General features: G+C 38.2%; 3 protein-coding genes across 4 annotated transcripts in view; 1 reads left to right on the top strand and 2 right to left on the bottom strand.

Annotated features, from left to right (window-relative positions):
- Positions 1–58: 58 nt before the first annotated feature.
- LOC111564460 (PRELI domain containing protein 3B-like) lies at positions 59–6,037 on the bottom strand. Its single transcript, XM_023264040.3, has 6 exons — positions 5,878–6,037; positions 3,505–3,673; positions 3,332–3,421; positions 3,078–3,148; positions 2,818–2,920; positions 59–2,181 (listed from the first exon to the last, which is right to left on the bottom strand). The coding sequence occupies exons 1-6, from the start codon at positions 5,907–5,909 to the stop codon at positions 2,065–2,067; spliced, it is 582 nt and encodes a 193-aa protein (XP_023119808.1). The 5' UTR covers positions 5,910–6,037; the 3' UTR covers positions 59–2,064.
- A 502-nt stretch (positions 6,038–6,539) lies between these two features.
- Positions 6,540–9,341, top strand: atp5f1e (ATP synthase F1 subunit epsilon). Its single transcript, XM_023264044.2, has 3 exons — positions 6,540–6,665; positions 6,972–7,093; positions 9,142–9,341. Coding segments are annotated over exons 1-3 (156 nt in total). The 5' UTR covers positions 6,540–6,633; the 3' UTR covers positions 9,144–9,341.
- A 79-nt stretch (positions 9,342–9,420) lies between these two features.
- si:dkey-11f4.7 (piezo-type mechanosensitive ion channel component 2) overlaps positions 9,421–17,066 on the bottom strand; it is a 54,999-nt gene continuing 47,353 nt past the window's right edge. For both annotated transcript variants that reach the window (XM_035945357.2, XM_023264030.3), the window contains 7 exons: positions 16,856–17,044; positions 16,427–16,519; positions 14,974–15,143; positions 13,954–14,070; positions 12,407–12,486; positions 12,039–12,264; positions 9,421–10,811 (listed from right to left, as the gene is read on the bottom strand). In XM_035945357.2, the coding sequence (XP_035801250.1) occupies positions 10,556–10,811; positions 12,039–12,264; positions 12,407–12,486; positions 13,954–14,070; positions 14,974–15,143; positions 16,427–16,519; positions 16,856–17,044 (1,131 nt within the window). In that variant the 3' untranslated portion in view covers positions 9,421–10,555. The remainder of the gene's footprint in view (positions 10,812–12,038; positions 12,265–12,406; positions 12,487–13,953; positions 14,071–14,973; positions 15,144–16,426; positions 16,520–16,855; positions 17,045–17,066) is intronic.

Consider the following 17,066-nt stretch of genomic DNA (forward strand, 5'->3'; position numbering starts at 1 on the left):
TCAACATAAAGTCAGACTGAACTTTGAGACGTTTTTACAGAAACACACCACTGCCGTGTTCACGAAACAATGACATCTCTTTATTCTGAAACACTTCCAAGTGCACTAGTTAGCTTCTGTTACATGTTCACATTCTTGGAATGTAACACCACCAAAATATAAATAGAAGCCTATTTACAGCCACGGTTCTTAAAATGTTCCCCCATAGAAAAACAACACAAGTCACACCTCATTCAGAAAAGGAGACGCTGGTACCGACAGACGGAGCTGGACGACAGGCGAGATGAAGCCAGACAGGTATGAAGAGGACGGTGTGGACAAAGACAGACGTAGAGCAGATAGAACCGGGAAGACGCTAACAGATTAACTGGAGAACTGCTGGAGCTGCATTTCCAACCGCTGGGATGGAAACTGTCACCAGTGAGGAGAAAACAATCGGAGTATTCTGACAAAACGACGGGGACGCCAAGGCACCTGAGACTCTCTTAGACCAGGGGTGTCCAACATGAGGCCCGCGGGCCAAAAGCGGTCCTCCAGAGGGTTCAATCCGGCCCTCAAAGTGTAAAAATTCCAGAGAAGACATTAACTGCAGATTGTAAATTAGTAAAACTATAAATTTAAAATCATTTCTAGACCATGACAAGCTGTTTGGATCAGAAAGTAAAATACTAGATTGTTCATTGTTCTTTTATCGTTTTGTGTCTCATTTTTGGAATATTTTGTCTTGCTTTTGGTGGGATATTTTTGTCTTTTTGTGTCTGTCGGTTTGATCGTAAAGTAAAATACTATACTGTTCAGTTCCAGATACCTGTGATTATAATTAGGAGTTATGGTTCTGAGTTTGACACCCCTGATCTATGGAATCAGCTGGAAACTGCAGCATAAAAACTGACTTGCTACTTGAACAACACCACAAGCTAACAGCTTTTAAAACCAGTGTAACAGTGAATTATAACATAAATAACACCATCTACAGATGACAAGGAATACAGAGCAGGTTTAGCCACAAATAAAGTGTTTTAGGTTAATAGATCGGCGCGGTTATTTCCATCTTTACATCTAATATAGGCACTGTCAGCGACCCTGAACGCACCCTGCAGGGCTAATTCTACAACAATGTGGTGATAAACAAAAAATGTGCTCTTTTCAAGGACTTTCTGCCACCGAGTGATAACACACACGCTGATAATAAGTTAAACATTCAAGTATTCAAATTCTTATACTGCAACACTGAACTGCACATCATCAGAGTGAGAGAAAAAATTAACAGAAAGAGAAAAATCAGTTATTCTTTCACCAAAATCCAACCAGAAGGACTAGAAGGGATTAAATGAAGGTTAGAAAGGGAAAAGCACGTCCTGCACTCGGTTTAAATGAGTTGAGACTTCACTGCTTTGGACCCTGGATATTAAAACTGTTACTGTCTGGTGTCGGATAAGAGCTCTACGTTCTCTGAGCTCCACCAGTGTTTTCAAACTGTTCAGACAACAGACAATGTTTGCTGCTTCAGTGCTTCCATCGTGAGATAAATACCAACATGTATGGAAAACAACAGCTCCAAGAAAACAGGAGAAAACAGCTTGGCCACGGATGCAGTTTGTAGCTTACAGTGTTATGTTCTCCTACAGCTGTTCTGCACTGGCAGCTTTAGGTTTGGAGATATTTTGGTCGGTTCTAGCTCAACTCAACCCATTTCTAAAGTGCTGATGAATCATTAAAGACGGAGAAAACAGGACAGAAAAGATGAAGATGTTGTGATGACGTGGAGGCACGGTGTGAATCTTAAAAAAGAGCTTTCACATCACAAGTCGAGTCCTATGAGCTTCAAGTGCTGTCCGATTCAACCCTGTTGGTATTTAACCGTCATCAGCTCCTCATCGCCTGCCCCCATGATGAAGAGCAGCGAACAGCGATGTTGTGACAAACACTCAGACAGACAGACAGACAGACAAAGGAAGGAGCTGTGGTCACTAGGCTGTTGGCAGATGAGGTGAGAGGTCCCCTTTGAGGGGAAAATGTCCGAGAAGTCCATCGGTTCATGATGGCAGAGTTAGAAGGCCGGGATCATTTGTCTGCTACAGCTGCTGCCATGGGGACCCGGATGGTACCGCGAGCCGTCGCCGCCAGCTCCTCGATCTCTGTGTTTAACCTCCTGATGACCCACTCCATGGCTTCCCGACCCTGAGACAGACAGACAGACAGACAGACAGACGTGTTACTGGACAATAAGCACAGACAGGATGATATATGTGTGTGTGTGTGTGTGTGTCTCCATTTGAAAAGTTTTTTAAAAACCAACATGGCTCAGTTCAATTTTTTTCTTATAACAGAACTTCTCATTTCTCTGGTGTGATTCCAGCATTTGATGGTTTGTTATCGCTGTGATTCATAGACACAAATTAACATCTCATCTGTTCAGGATTTAAATTAATGCTTCTGTAGTAAATAAAATATAACAGTGTCCGGGTTCCAACATCTGTCATTTAAAGGATGTATAAAAATAAGACACGTCTTTAGATTCATCTAAAAATCAGGCTAGCTTTGTATGTCTCACCTTTAGGGGGGTTCCTTTTACTTTCTTTTTTCTCATGAACACCCTCAAATGTTCAAATAACTGGCCCTAAAAGCTAAAACTATGCTGCTTTATGATACCTGAAAAATACTACAATCAATTTTAGAATATAAAAACTTAAAACTTTCATTAAGCCCCCCAAAGCAGGTCTCTGTGGTCTGGTCAACTGTTGTCTTATTATTCTGTTGACATCACTGTAAATTAGGTCTTAGGCTGAAAGTTACTAGTTTTAAATCCAGCCTCACCTTGCTGGCGTTCACAGATATGGTTTTGGCCATGAGACCCTCCAGGTAGCTGCTCAGATTGATGCCTTTCACACTGATCAGAGCCTCCTGTGTCAGCACCGTCCTGAATCACAAATTAGAGAAAATAAATGGTGTTTTATCTGACAATTGAAAGTACAAAACGTTTTGCAACTTTAGCCCAGAACACTCCGTACTAATCAGACTCATGTAGGATAGAAGGAAACCAAAATAACAACAATAAGAAAACATAGGTCACTTACTTCTCTGGGTCCTGTGGATGTGGCTTATATGTGAGCTTCTCATCTACAGAAACCAGGTTAGTGAAGGAGATCTGGACAGAAAATAAAGCAGGAATTACTCTCTTTACATCACATACAGCACTACAAGGCATCTTCATTTAAAGAGCCCATTTATAGGTTCAGAATTTAATTTTTCTCCTGTTTTAACGCTCAAAAACACATAACTGAATGTCATTTCAGGATCCTAAAAAGTGGTATTCATGGGTCCTACTCACGTTTGTAGATTTGAGCTCGAAGGTCTTCTCTTTGGGGTCCACAACTGAATGTTCCTGGACGTAGGTGCAAGTTCTCGTTACCCCAATGATCTGCAGGAGGAAGAAACAATTTAGTAATATTACAGGTCAGAAAGTAAAGAATCCTGCAGCTCAGGTTTGATCTTCTAACTTACAGACTTGGCCATGGCAGGAAGCCCCCACTCTGTGCTCAGCAGTCTGGTGCTGTGTAACCGTCCCTCGGTGTCCACGCTTCTGTCCAGAACGTCCACACCAAACACACTGGGGTTCATGGGGTTGGGGTACTTCTGCATGGCCGCCTTGGTCACTGTCTCCCATGGATGGCTGTTAAAACACATGTTCATATTTAGAAACAGGAAGTTCTTAGAGGCCATTTTATATCATAGTACAGGTCTAAAGATGAACATTAGCATGAATCAGAGGAGAAACTTGGTCCACAATCCTGATGTTACCCAATGTTTGGTTCAGTTTATTTAGTAATATGAGAGAATTAAAGATCCAGTCTTAATCTGAACATCTAACAGACTCATTTGGGCATGTTTGACTTTTGATATCAGGAACAATAGGTGCTGCCGTTGCCAAATAATGCTCAACATCTCAAACCATATTAACTACATCTGCGCAGTCATTTCTAATCCAGACTAGTTTAGACTTCTGCTTTTCTTTTATCTCATGACAAATTTATATTTTTGTTGTTGCAAATAGTTGCTCCAGAATCCCTTTGTTCACTTCTGCTTCCCCAAGAGATCACATATTGTAGAGGGTGATATGAAATTATCTTCTGTCTGAGATTAGGGAGAAGAATATATGAAGGTTCTCCTTCCGTGTATGATGCAGCCTGATTTCAGCATCTATATAAATAAAAACAACTGCAGGAAAAATGAGGCTACTGTTCTATTCACTCTACAGTATTCACCCTAACCTACAGTATTCACCCTATAAACTACAGTATTCACACTAAACTACAGTATTCACCCTAATCTACAGTATTCACCCTAATCTACAGTATCCACCCTAAACTACTACCTTTTAAACTACCTACACTACATCTTCTTTCCTCAATATGCTTCATGCAAACATCAACTAAAAACAATCATTCTATGTTTCATGAATTATAGACAACATTTCCCAAAATAATGGAGCAGAAATAATAAAATCATCTGTTTACATTACTGACACATCTGACATGTGAGGGTGAACATGCGATCGAACGGCTGCAATCACTGAATTTAGACGTTAAAAAGACTACAGGAAGTAGAGAGAAAAGAAAGTACACTGAAAATGTCATAATTACTAAGTATTTTTGAACCATTGGAGCATTTTTAAAACCTTTTTTTTTTTTTTTTTTTAAATCCTTTTAGGCAATTATTGAGTCATTTTCAATAAATGCATATGGGATTAGTACAGATGTCCAGTGTGAGAATCTACTGGGAGATGGACATTGTTTTGTTATTAAATGTCTCAGCTCATTCAATGCTGATTAGCAGACTGGAGCAAGTGGAGTTTTGCTTTAGATTGTTTGAGCAGAAAGTTGCCAAAAACGCCCAATGGATCAAATTTAATAGGAAAAATAATCATAATCAAAATGATATGGCAAATTTTTTAAATTTTGGATTGTGTTAAAAGAGGTATCAGCCATCTCAGTTCCAAAAAAAAAAAAAAAGATTTTCTGGCTATTCTTTGATGGGTTTACAGGGTTAAGAAAACATATTTTGCTAACTGTCAAGGCTTCTTCTTCTTCTTCTTCTTCTTCTTCTTCTTCTTCTTCTTCTTCTTCTTCTTCTTATTATTATTATTATTATTATTATTATTATTATTATTATTATAACTGATGCAGGTGGTTCTGCCGCCAGCATGCAGGAGGAGGAACGCCCCCTCCCTACAGACCAACCACAACTACGGTTTTATCTAGAAACTTGCAGAACTGGGCAAAAGCAGAACGATTACTGTGAAGCATTTCTAGCTTTCTATGGAACAGAAATGAGCAGAACAGACGGTTGTATTTCCATCCTGTCTGTCCTCTGACAGCCCGTTATGCAACATTAGCGGTACATAATGTTAAACTCGTGGGCGGATTCAGCTCCAGTGATTCAACCGTAACACGTGAAAAACACATGAATCCACTTACTGTCTTGTGGATTAAATGTCGCTTAAACCTTAACGAAATAACTCAGTTAGCTAAGCAACGGCAGCATCCTTTAGCAGGAGTTAGCTTCGAGGCTAGCAGCGATAAGCTAACCTCCAAAGTTGACTCGGCTAACAGCAGCTAAGTGCTAATACACACAAATACAAAATATAATGTAGGCACCTGCTAAAATTGGATTTAATATCGAGTATACTAAATATTGTGACCAACATTCAGTTACTAGTTCGGTTAATCGAAAGTTCCTTGGGTGAAGTTACCTAACTTCTGTGTAACCTTAGCGGCTACATGCTAACAGCCGCGAAAACTGAACACACAAACAGGAAACGGGCGGTTTAACGAACGTGTATGTAAAAGACATCACTCCACAAAGACAACTACTCACTTGAAAATGTGCTCTGACGCCCAGATCTTCATTTTTTACAGGCTTTTCTGTCAGGGCTCGGGAGCCGGCGACTAATAACAGCGTGACCGGAGTGAGGAAGGAGGAGGAGCCGAAGGAGACGCCTTTTATACCGGCCTCAGCAGCGACGCTCCTCCTGGTGGCAGAAACAGAACAGCCGCTGCACTGCAGCGATCCAGCGATGCCTCAGTCTGCTGCATAGACTGCATATTATATTACTATTATTATTATATGAAGACAGTCTATGGTATATATATATATATATATATATATATATATATATATATATATATATATATATATATACCATAGACTGTCTTCATATAATAATATATTATAATATATTACTATTGTTATTTAATTTTATTTATATATTTATTTTCTCATTTTTTTTCTATATTTGGGTTTACAGGGTTAAAGCCCCCACAGTCTCACAATGTCCAAAATTATATTTTCCTGTCAATTCACTGCATTTACACTTAATCAACGTTATAAAACACACATTCAGTTTCCTATTTTGTAATCAATGTCACTGATCAATAGCATATATACAGTCTATGATCAATAGTAGATTTTGTTCCAATCTGAGAGACAGGTGTCGTGGGGGCAGGACATGTGGCCATCACAGCTGTCACTCATGATTACGCCCCGCTCTTATTGGTTGGGTCAAAGCTTGGCGTGTCTCACATACGTCATCACGCACACATCCGATCTGTCCTTGAAGCTACAACAGACAAGATGGTCGCATACTGGAGACAGGCAGGCCTCAGGTAAGAAAACAGCGATAAATGGACATTTGAGGAAAATATTTAGTGGTAAACGTTGACTACATCGTTTTGTGTTACGGTTTGTTACAGTAAATGAGTACTCTGATGTAATATCGTCGTGTTTTTGATGAGCTACTTAGCTAATTAGCATGTTAGCTGCTGCATCGCATGTATTAACCTACAGCAGCGTCGGTAGCTACTAACAGTATGAGATTATTTAAGGGAGCAAGTGTCTATGCTTGTGGTTTCTGCTTTTATTATTGTCTGGACTGTTTATCCTTGTTGCTAACTAGTGTGTCCTCTCCGCAGCTACATTCGCTTCTCCGCTATCTGCGCCAGCGCGGTGCGGGCTGCACTGAAGCCGCAGTTTAAAACCGAAGCAATCAAAGCTGCAGAAGCCAGCGTCAAAGTCCTCAAACCCAAAACAGCATGTAAGTTATCCACATACATGTAAACTCTTCTGTTCCGACCTTACATCATGTTCCCTGACGGTTTGCATGTGAAGCAGAGGGCGCTGTGACATTGAGCGGAGTGCAAGTTGGAGGTTTTACTGCATAAATTGAGCGTAGTTTTTCTGCAGAAATCGCGTTAGAAGGCGGCATTACTAAATAGTTATAATTGCTGCTCCAAAATCATTCAATATTCACCTCAATACACGAGTCAATATATAACTGAGGGACTTCTGAAGTCCATGGGATATATCTAGCATACGTTTTTGTTAAAAGTAAAAAAACTAATGTTTTTTATGTTCATTATGATCATGTCTTTACAAATTACAAAATTATTTATCATGCAAACAATCACTTATTGAAAAAAAATACTGTCTATGACTAAAATGTCAACTATGTTACAAAAAGTCCCTCAATTATATATTGACCCATCCAGAATGACTTGAAAATGATCCATAATTACGGAAAATTAGTCCAGAATGACATGAAATTTGTCAGAAATGCCTCGAAAGTTATTCCAAAGACACAAAAATGACCCAAAATGACGAGAAAAGATCCAAATTGATATAAAACTTGTTAAAGATGATTCAAAATGACAAAATTAGTTGAAAATGACAAGAAAATTGTCCAAAATGACTCAAAAATGGTCCAGATCAATCTATGATTGAGGGACTTTTGCAGTCTATGGGATATATCGTGCATACATTTCTATTAAAAGTAAAAAAAAAATTTTTAAATGTTTTTTTATGTTCATTATGGTCACATCTTAACAGATTCCATAATTATTTATTGTGGAAACAATCACTTATTAATAAAAATGACTGGATATCACTAAAATGTCAACTATGATACAAAAAGTCCCACAATTATATATTGACCCACATGTAATCAATGAAGGTGAAGCTACCATAGTACATTAATGATAATGCACCTTACTGTGTGCCTCAGCTTCCTGAAAGTGTTTTAAGTTATAAGATAGGTTAGATGAGTCTTAAACAGCAGAGTAAGCGGGAACTCCACCGTTAAAATTCACATTATATTCTGTGAAATCAAATACCTTAAAATCAGAGCTGGACGATCAAGCTGAAACGCTGATCACTATGAAATGTATGACAGTCAGTGTAGTTGGTAATTATTGATCATATTAAATTAGCTATTTTCCATGAAGGCTGCCAGAAAGAGTGCTTGTTTTGATTTTAACCCTGCTGACTTGAATTTAAATCCTTTAACTCATTTATTAAACTGCACAGCTGATAATTTCACCATTAGTGCTACAGCTGTAAACACACTCACTTGAAGACACAGTTGAAGGTGTTCTTGGATCGTACAGCCTGTTTGATGAAGGCGAACACCAGTTTACATCTAATGCATTGAAGTAAAACTATCGGCTGTTCTATCAAACTATTTTCTTACTGCTGTCAGTGAAGGCCTTCATTGCACAAACTTAATGTCACACCTGGTCAAGGTGGTGGTACCTTAGTATATAAATAACAATGTATCATAAAGTCAGTCTTAGAAAGTGTTCATAAATTTTATGCATTAAATCTAAATGTTATAAAGTGCATTAGCCACCAGTTGTAGTTGGAATGGATTACCCTTAAAATGGTCTATTTAGACAAAATAATTCCCCTCTCCTTATAAATTAACTCTCCTGGAGTTATATTTTCGCAGTATTAGAATTTTGGAATGCTACAAGCCCTTATTCTTTTTCAGAGCAGATTAAAATATTTTATTCATTTGTTTCTGTATCTGATCCTGCTTATATGGTAAACGTTTTGGCGCTTCAAATGCATTAAAGTTCCTACAAGTGCTTCAGTTTCTTTGCATTTTCTTTTGTTGCCTTTTAAGACCTGAGGTGATTTATTTGTTCTTAAATGTAAATTTAGGAAGTTTAGTGTTGACATAGGTTAACTCTAAATCCACAGTGGCTGAAATGAGGTGCTTTTATTTTCTATTAGCTGTGCAGAATCCATTTCCATAAGGGTATGTTCCGTAATGTTCCTGTGTTTCTGCTCCGTTTTTACCTCCAGGATGTGATACTGTGGTGTAGATAGTATTTTCCTGGGCTGGTGGGATCCTGTCACCATCCTGTCCTGCACAGCAATGGAGATGGAAGAGAAGCTGGACAACATCAAGAAGACGCGTTAAAGATCGGGGACCTGAACGAAACTGCTTATTTTCCCTTTGATTTGTAATTAAAGTTGTATTAAAGATGGATATTGGAAATGCACAGCTTCCTTGTCGTCTTTCCTTGTTGGGGAATATTAAACATACAGCGATGCAAAATGACACAAACATTTTGTCTAACAGTTTTTATTTTGATATAAATGAATTGATGCAGTCGTCTACTTCGTCATATACAGAAATGTGGTATTTACTGAGGTATGTGTGTGTTGATCCATGATGATATCACTGATTTCACTGTCCTAAAAGTCTGAGGATGGGATGTCGAGTCGACATTAGACCAGTAAAAAGTCGAATCTAAAACCACTAGAAATGCATGCACAGCCCTGTGAGCTGGAAATGGGATCAATGAAAGCAACAAGAAGAGAAAAAAACAGCAGATTAGATTAAGAAGTGTTCAGATCAAATGCCTCCTGAATTGTCTTAACCCTCGTGTCGTCCTGTGGGTCAAATTGACCTGTTTTAAAGTTTGAAAATGTGGAAAATAAATATATTTTCACAGTGAAACTTCTGATGTCTACATTTTTTGGAAATCTTTGAAAATTTTTTGGTGAAAAAAAATGCTAAAAATCTTTAAGAACATTCACATAAAATTTTTTGTGAATGTGTTGAAAGAAAATAGAAGTTTCACTGATATAAATGGAATCACTTCAGATTTTTTTAGGATTTTTTGGGGGAAGATTTTCACTCATTTTTTTGAAAATATTTACAAGAATTTTCTTGCCAAATTTGGGGAATTTTTTTTTAAATAAAACTTTTAAGGAATAATGGGAATTTTATTCCTGAAGGTTTTGCAAATTTTCAGAAATTTGGGGAAGTTTTTGCTGAATTTTGACAAGGACAATATTTTTGGTGCCCGTAAATGAAGACAACAGGAGGGTTAACTTGGATTTGATATTTGTATGATGGAAAGTACTGCTGTTTTGCATTTATTGAGGGATTGAAGTGTCCAATAAATTGCTCAATAATGACCTTAAATGAAAGCAGTGGGTCAGCATGAAGGCTTGGGATGTTTGTCCATTAAAATCAGTTATATAAGCAGTGATTTATTGATCCACTTTGGAAAAATTCTCTGCTTTCCATGTCCATGAAGGTTCAGAGGTGAAGGATAGTGTGATGTAAAAGCCTCTTGGTCAGGATTAATACAGCGGGGGTCATTTTCTAACCCTACCTTCACCCCGCTGCTCTGTTATTTGCTCGGATACGTCCACTTTGAGTCACCTTAACGTCCAGTACTAGCAGATGTTCTGCCGCTGAGCCCTAGCTGTCTTTCTTCTCTCTGGTCATCTTGATCATCGTCTCCGGCGATCGGTAGAGGAAGATGAGTTTCTCAAACAGAGTCTCCTCCAGCTCCATCTCTCCCGTCTCTCGGACCACGAAGATGTCCGTGCACAGCTTCAGGACTCTGTCGACACATGGCAGCTCCTCGAACATGATGGACCTGGAGATCCCGTTGAAGAACTCCCTGACAAACTTTCCAATGACCAGCACCACGGACATGTAGAGGCCGACGATGCTGCGGAGAATAGAGTGAACAGGGTCAGATAAGGCAGTTTTGATGCTGTGAGACATCCATTTACAGTTATAAGAGGGTTTAAAAAGTCAAGTAAAGCTTTGACAATATATTCTTTTTACTTTATAATCTTAATACTGTAATTTTGCTCTGATTTTCTTATGTTTAAGGGGCTGTAGATTGCTGGTTTTGAAATATCCCAAGAATCACATTTGAAAAGTGTGAGAAGAGTTTTGTTCCTAACATAAAAAGACCACAAGTTGTCATAAAAGTTATATTGCTGAATGTTTGAACTATAATATCCGGCAACGGCAAAGTTGGGGAGACAGTCACAGCACAAGTTACCTCCAAAGTTCAGCAAAACACAGCCGTTTAGACAAATTTAACTGTATTCATAGGTGGTATTTAATATCTGGAAAGGACGTGAGGGCTGTTTACATGGTCCAAGTCCATTGAGGATTTCTAAAGTTTTGACGATACTTTTTTGACTTATCAATCTCAATCCAGTGGTTTTGCTGTGATTTCCTCGTGTCTAAAGATGCTGTAGATTGAACCAGAACAGTGCTCTTAATAGCGCTGTTTGAAAAAAAACTCAGATGATGAGCACCATTCCAAATATGAAAACACTACAGACTGAAGATGTCATAAAAATTAATATTACTAAATGTTTGAATTATAATATTGAGGCACTGCGAACTACTGGAGTGATCTACTGCACATATGTTACCTTCAAAACACAGCAGTCTGGACAAACTTTACTGTATTTTTGGGCTGTATTTAAGAACCGTAAAGGGACGAGAGCTGTGTTTACATGAATCAAGTCCACACTCATGACTACTAACATGTTGACAATATATTTTTTTGACTTAATATTCTTAATACAGTCATTTTACGATGATTTGCTCATGTTTAAGATGCTGTAGATGGAACAACTACAGACCTCTCAATAGCATGGAGTTCTAAGAAACATGTTTAAAAAACTCAAAAGATGAGCACCGTTCCAAATATGAAAACAGTACAGTTTGAACATCTGTCATAAAAATCAAATTGCTGAATCTCTGAAATATAAGATTCAGGCTCTGCAAACTATGGCAACGTCAAACCTCAGCAAAACACAGCAGTCTGCACAAACATTACTGTATGTGTTGACTGTATTTAAGACCTGGAAAAGAGGCGAGGGCTGTGTTTACATGATTACTAGCTTATTAGCTGACGTTTCCTGCTACCTACCCATGTCCAGCCAGGAAGCCCAGACTAGACGGGCTGACTTTATCACTGAACACCACGATCTCTATGCTGTGACACTTGTGCTCGGCGGAGGTTAGAACCGGAGAACACTCCTCCACCACCCACCACTGGTCTGCATCCTTCTCTGACGTCTTGTTGACCTGCTGGAGTTTAATGGACATGGGTCTGAAGAAGGCCAGCGTCTGGAGGTCCGGACGCTCCGACAAGTCTGAGGGACGACACGCAGGGGTTGAATTAAACCTGAAAACCTCACTAAAGCTGAATAAAAAGAGCACAGAAGGACTGCCAAGATGAATTCTTTTGGGCGTTCTGAGCCCACCGTAGGTTATATTAGCTATAAAACAACTCACCTACTTTCATCCTCGTTGCCATTTTGGACTCTGGTCCTTTGGGACCCCTGATGAACTTTGGCAGCAGAGAGTTAATGATCCTACAGGACAGAAAAACAGCATTTATTTCATCCATCCATCCATCCATTATCTATACACCGCTTAATCCTCACTAGGGTCATGGGGGGCTGGAGTCTATCCCAGCTGACTCAGGTGAAGGCAGGGGACACCCTAGACAGGTCACCAGTCTGTCACAGGGCTACATACAGAGACAAACAATCACTCTCACATTCACACCTGCGGGCAATTTAGAATGATCAATTAACCTCAGCATATTTTTGGACTGTGGGAGGAAGCCGGAGTACCCGGAGAAAACCCACGCATGCACAGGGAGAACATGCAAACTCCATGCAGAAAGATCCCGGGAAAGCCGGGACGCGAACCAGGGATCTTCTAGCTGCAAGGTGAAAGTGCTAACCACTACACCACTGTGCAGCCCGCATTTATTTCAAAGTTAGCAAAATAATTTCACTCCAAACCTCACTCTGACCACTTGTGTGTTCTTGGCAGTAAGTTAAATTTCCTCTGTTCTATACAGAAAGGCTGCACTGCAAAACCTCTAAATCTTACCAAGTCTATTTGTCTTATTTTTAGTCAAAATGTCTCATCCCACTTGATTTAAGATCAATTCACTTAACAAGAGACATTTCAGCAGATGGAAGGACTTGTTTTAAGACAATGCATCTTAAATATCTTGTTAAGTCAAACAATCTTGAAATTATCTTGTTTTGAGTTGAATTTTACAAGAAAACTCAAAAGAATTTTAACCCTCGTGTTGTCCTGCAGGTCAAAATTGACCCGTTTTAAAGTTTAAAAATGTGGGAAAAAATATTTTCACAGTGAAACTTCTGATGTCCACATTTTCAATATTTTTGGAAAATCTTTGAACATTTTTTGGTGGAAAAAAAGAAATGTTAAAAATATTCCTTAAGAACATTCACAAAAAAATCTAAACATAAAATTAGATTTTTATGTGAATGTTCTTAAAGAAAATATTAGAAGTTTTACTGATATATATGGAATCACTTTAGATATTTGTAGGATTTTTTTTGGAAGATTTTTACTCATTTTTGGAAAATATTTACAAGAATTTTTTGCCAAATTTGGGGATTTTTTTAAAATAAAACTTTTAAGGGAAACTTTTAAGGAATTATTGGAATTTTCTTCCTGAAGGTTTTGCAAATTTTCAAAAATTTGGGGATTTTTTTTGCTGAATTTTTGGATTTCAAATTGACCCATTTTAATGTTCGAACATGTGGGGAAAAAAGCTGTGTGTGTGAGGTGCATCACCATGAACACATCTGTCATAGAACTGCCAGAGATTTGCCAGAACAGTTACAGAACAGCTAGACATGTTTATAATTCCACATTTGAGCAGCATTTTATTCATAGTAGAAACCAGACAGAAAAGCTGCAGAGAAAGTTTTCAATGCATGAGTTCATCTGTTTCTTTGATTTAATGGTGTTGTTTTGAAACAGCAGCTGGTTGCATGCCGACTGAGACTCACACAGGTTTGCTGCTGTTGCCTTTGAGCATGCGGACGATCCCTTCCCTCAGGACCTTATCATCAAACTTCACCGTGTGTTCTCCCACCGTCTCTGCGTTCATTGATATGGATGCGTTCCTGAGGGTCACGAAAGGGGAATAAAAACACAGTCTAAGCCACAAAATGATTTTAAAATGTAGTTACTGAGCAGGAATACACATAATGTTAAAGTGAAAAAGAAATTATACGTTATACACATAATATGAGCAGGGTGGACACATTTCTGATTAATAAGTACAGTAAATGTACACATTAGAACCCATGTTTAGATCCTTTAACCCTCCTGCTGTCTTCATTTACAGACGACAAAAAATATTGCTTCCTTGTCTGAAAAAAAACCAACAATTCAGCAAAAAAATCCCCACATTTCTGAAAATTTGCAAAACCTTCAGGAAGAAAATTCCAGTAATTTCTTTAAAAATTTATTTAAAAAAAAAAAAAAATCCCCTAAATTTGGCAAGAAAATTCTTGTAAATATTTTCAAAAAATGAGTAAAAATCTTCCAAAAAAATCCTAAAAATATCTAAAGTGATTACATATATATCAGTAAAACTTCTAATATTTTCTTTAAGAACATTCACAAAAAATCAACCAAAATCCAGCAAAATTCGCTGGATTTTGGTTGATTTTTTATGGTGAATGTTTTTAAGAAATATTTTTTAACATTTCAAAAATGTTGAAAATGTGGACATCAGAAGTTTCACTGTGAAAATATATTTTCTTTCCACATTTTCAAAGTTTAAAACGGGTCAGTTTCGACCCACAGGATGACACGAGGGTTAATACATCAGCTCTTTATCTTGAAGGTTTTATCTCAGTGAGTTGAATTATTTTTGAGAAAATCAATATTCTTATCGCTTCGACAAATTGAGAAAAAAATCAGTTGTAAAACAAAGAAAATGCATTTTGCACTCGGCATTTAGGTGTACATGACTCATCTACACACACCTGTTCTAGAGGACTCTTTGCACACACACTGACCTGAGCAGCGTCCAGCGGAGCGTCATGTAGATGTGTGAGGAGTTGCTGAGCTCCTGGATCATGGCGGCTCGACTGGCCGGACTGATGCTCCACAACAGACTGGCATCACTCTTGATCTTAGCAACAATTATGTCCTCCGCAAAGTAGTTCATGATGAACTGCATGGCAGACTGAAAGGAGGGGAGAGACGTCATGAACGGGATTAGATTTCCATTGCAGTGTTTTGAAAATGTCTGATATTGCACAACAAACAACATGATGGATTTAACATTTAGACAGTTCTGACTCGGTTTGACAACTAAATATATTTCTGTTAACAAACTTGTGTTAATGTAAGACAGATATGATTTGAAGTCTATATAAGTTAAAGTGAGTCCAAATAGGGAGTGGTGGAATATGACTCTAGTCACACACACACACACACATAAATATACATACATATATATATATATATATATATATATATATATATATATACATATATATATTTACAGGGCGTCCTCTACTTATGTTGGAGTTCTATTCCTACAGCCCGATGTAAGTTGATTTTCGCCATAAGTCAGAACTCTGGAGATAATGTAAACAAAGCCGTTCTGTGCATCACAATATCGATCAGCAACTGGCCCATGTTGGTCGGTGTTTCTTCCTGTTCCCAGCGTTTTATTCTATCTAATTTCACTTCCATGGAGATGCTTTCCTTTTCTTCCAAGCATCAGAAGAGTCTGACTTATGCTGGGAGCCATAATGAAGGACAAAAAGTTAGTGAATGTAGCACAATCCAAGGTGGAGTACAACCAGAGAATGGAAACAAAGCCGTCTGATAGCACCATGACGACGTATTCATCCACTCCACTCATCAACTAGTTCCATGTAACCAGTTCTGATGTAACGATGAAACGCTGTAGGTCGAGGACGTCGTAAACCAAGAACCTCCTGTACATATAGTCAGTGGTTAAAGGTGTGTTTACTGGTCACACTGTGTAACCACTGTCCTTTAAACCCACTCCTGACTAACTGTGTGCGTTGCTCAGTGGTTGAGAATTTGTTACCATTTGAACAGCTCAAAAACATTCTGTGCACAAATGGCTAAATTTAACCATTATCAGTCTAAAACAAAATAAATTCAATTTTTCTGAGTCCGTAAAGAAAGGTTCAATGTAGATAAATAAACTATAAATATATATTCATTAAATTTCCACATTGACTCTTTAGTTATTTCAAGATTTATATTATCACAGGAATATACAAACTCATTTAAGGAGCATTTGTATTCTGGTTTTCTGTTGTAATAACTGACAGGTACTCCCTCTAAAGGTTGTAGTCAGTATTACAATCATACATTTATGGTTTCACAATCATCATTTTTCAGATTGCTGTTCAGTTTTGTTGATTATTGTCTCAGATTTTGTGATTTTGTTGTATTTACAGTAAAATAAAGTGCTTTAAGTCTTACTGGATGAGTTGCGTAAACTTTGGTGAGTTTGTTGAATCCGGCTTCTGTGAATGGAACCAGGTTCTGCTCCTGAGCGCTCATCGAGAACAGAGGCTGTAAAAACAAATGAACAAATAAATAAACGTACACAACTACTTATAGAAAAAAACATCCACAGGAGAAACACACAACGAACGACACAATTAACAGAAACATCACCGGTAACTAAACCATGATGCTGCTGCAGGGAGGTGTTGGACTTTTATTCAGGTAATTTTTATTTATTTAAGTTGTCACATCTTTAAGTACTAAAGGTGTGAGTTTTCTGTTTCACCTGGGAAAGAAGCAACAACTTTTATCTGGATGTGAACCAGCTAGCTTCAGTGTGGAAAATCTAAGCACACAAACACTAAAAACTGAAGCTAAAACAGAGTCTAAAGCTCGTCTGACCTCGTATCCGGCGATGCTGAGCTGGATGGAAACGTCCACCGGTGGATTCGTCACTCCGGCTGCTGACTGGACCAACGACATGAAGAGCAGCGGGAACCAGATGATGCTGATGAGAGCGAAGATGATAAATCCTCCCATCCCATACTTCACCACCTTCTTCTTCTTCTGCCCCGGAGGGTGTGGGTATTTCTGGAGGAATTACAGATTTAAA

Source organism: Amphiprion ocellaris, chromosome 8 (assembly GCF_022539595.1).
Source record: "Amphiprion ocellaris isolate individual 3 ecotype Okinawa chromosome 8, ASM2253959v1, whole genome shotgun sequence".
NCBI classification, from domain to species: domain Eukaryota; kingdom Metazoa; phylum Chordata; class Actinopteri; family Pomacentridae; genus Amphiprion; species Amphiprion ocellaris.

Coding starts and splice junctions, on each gene's coding strand:
- LOC111564460 (XM_023264040.3), bottom strand. CDS start 5,909: ATGAAGATCTGGGCGTCAGAGCACATTTTCAA. Junction 2,921..3,077: donor CATCCACAGGACCCAGAGAA/GTAAGTGACCTA, acceptor TTTGTGATTCAG/GACGGTGCTGACACAGGAGG. Junction 2,182..2,817: donor TATCTGTGAACGCCAGCAAG/GTGAGGCTGGAT, acceptor TGTCTGTCTCAG/GGTCGGGAAGCCATGGAGTG.
- atp5f1e (XM_023264044.2), top strand. CDS start 6,634: ATGGTCGCATACTGGAGACAGGCAGGCCTCAG. Junction 6,666..6,971: donor TGGAGACAGGCAGGCCTCAG/GTAAGAAAACAG, acceptor TCCTCTCCGCAG/CTACATTCGCTTCTCCGCTA.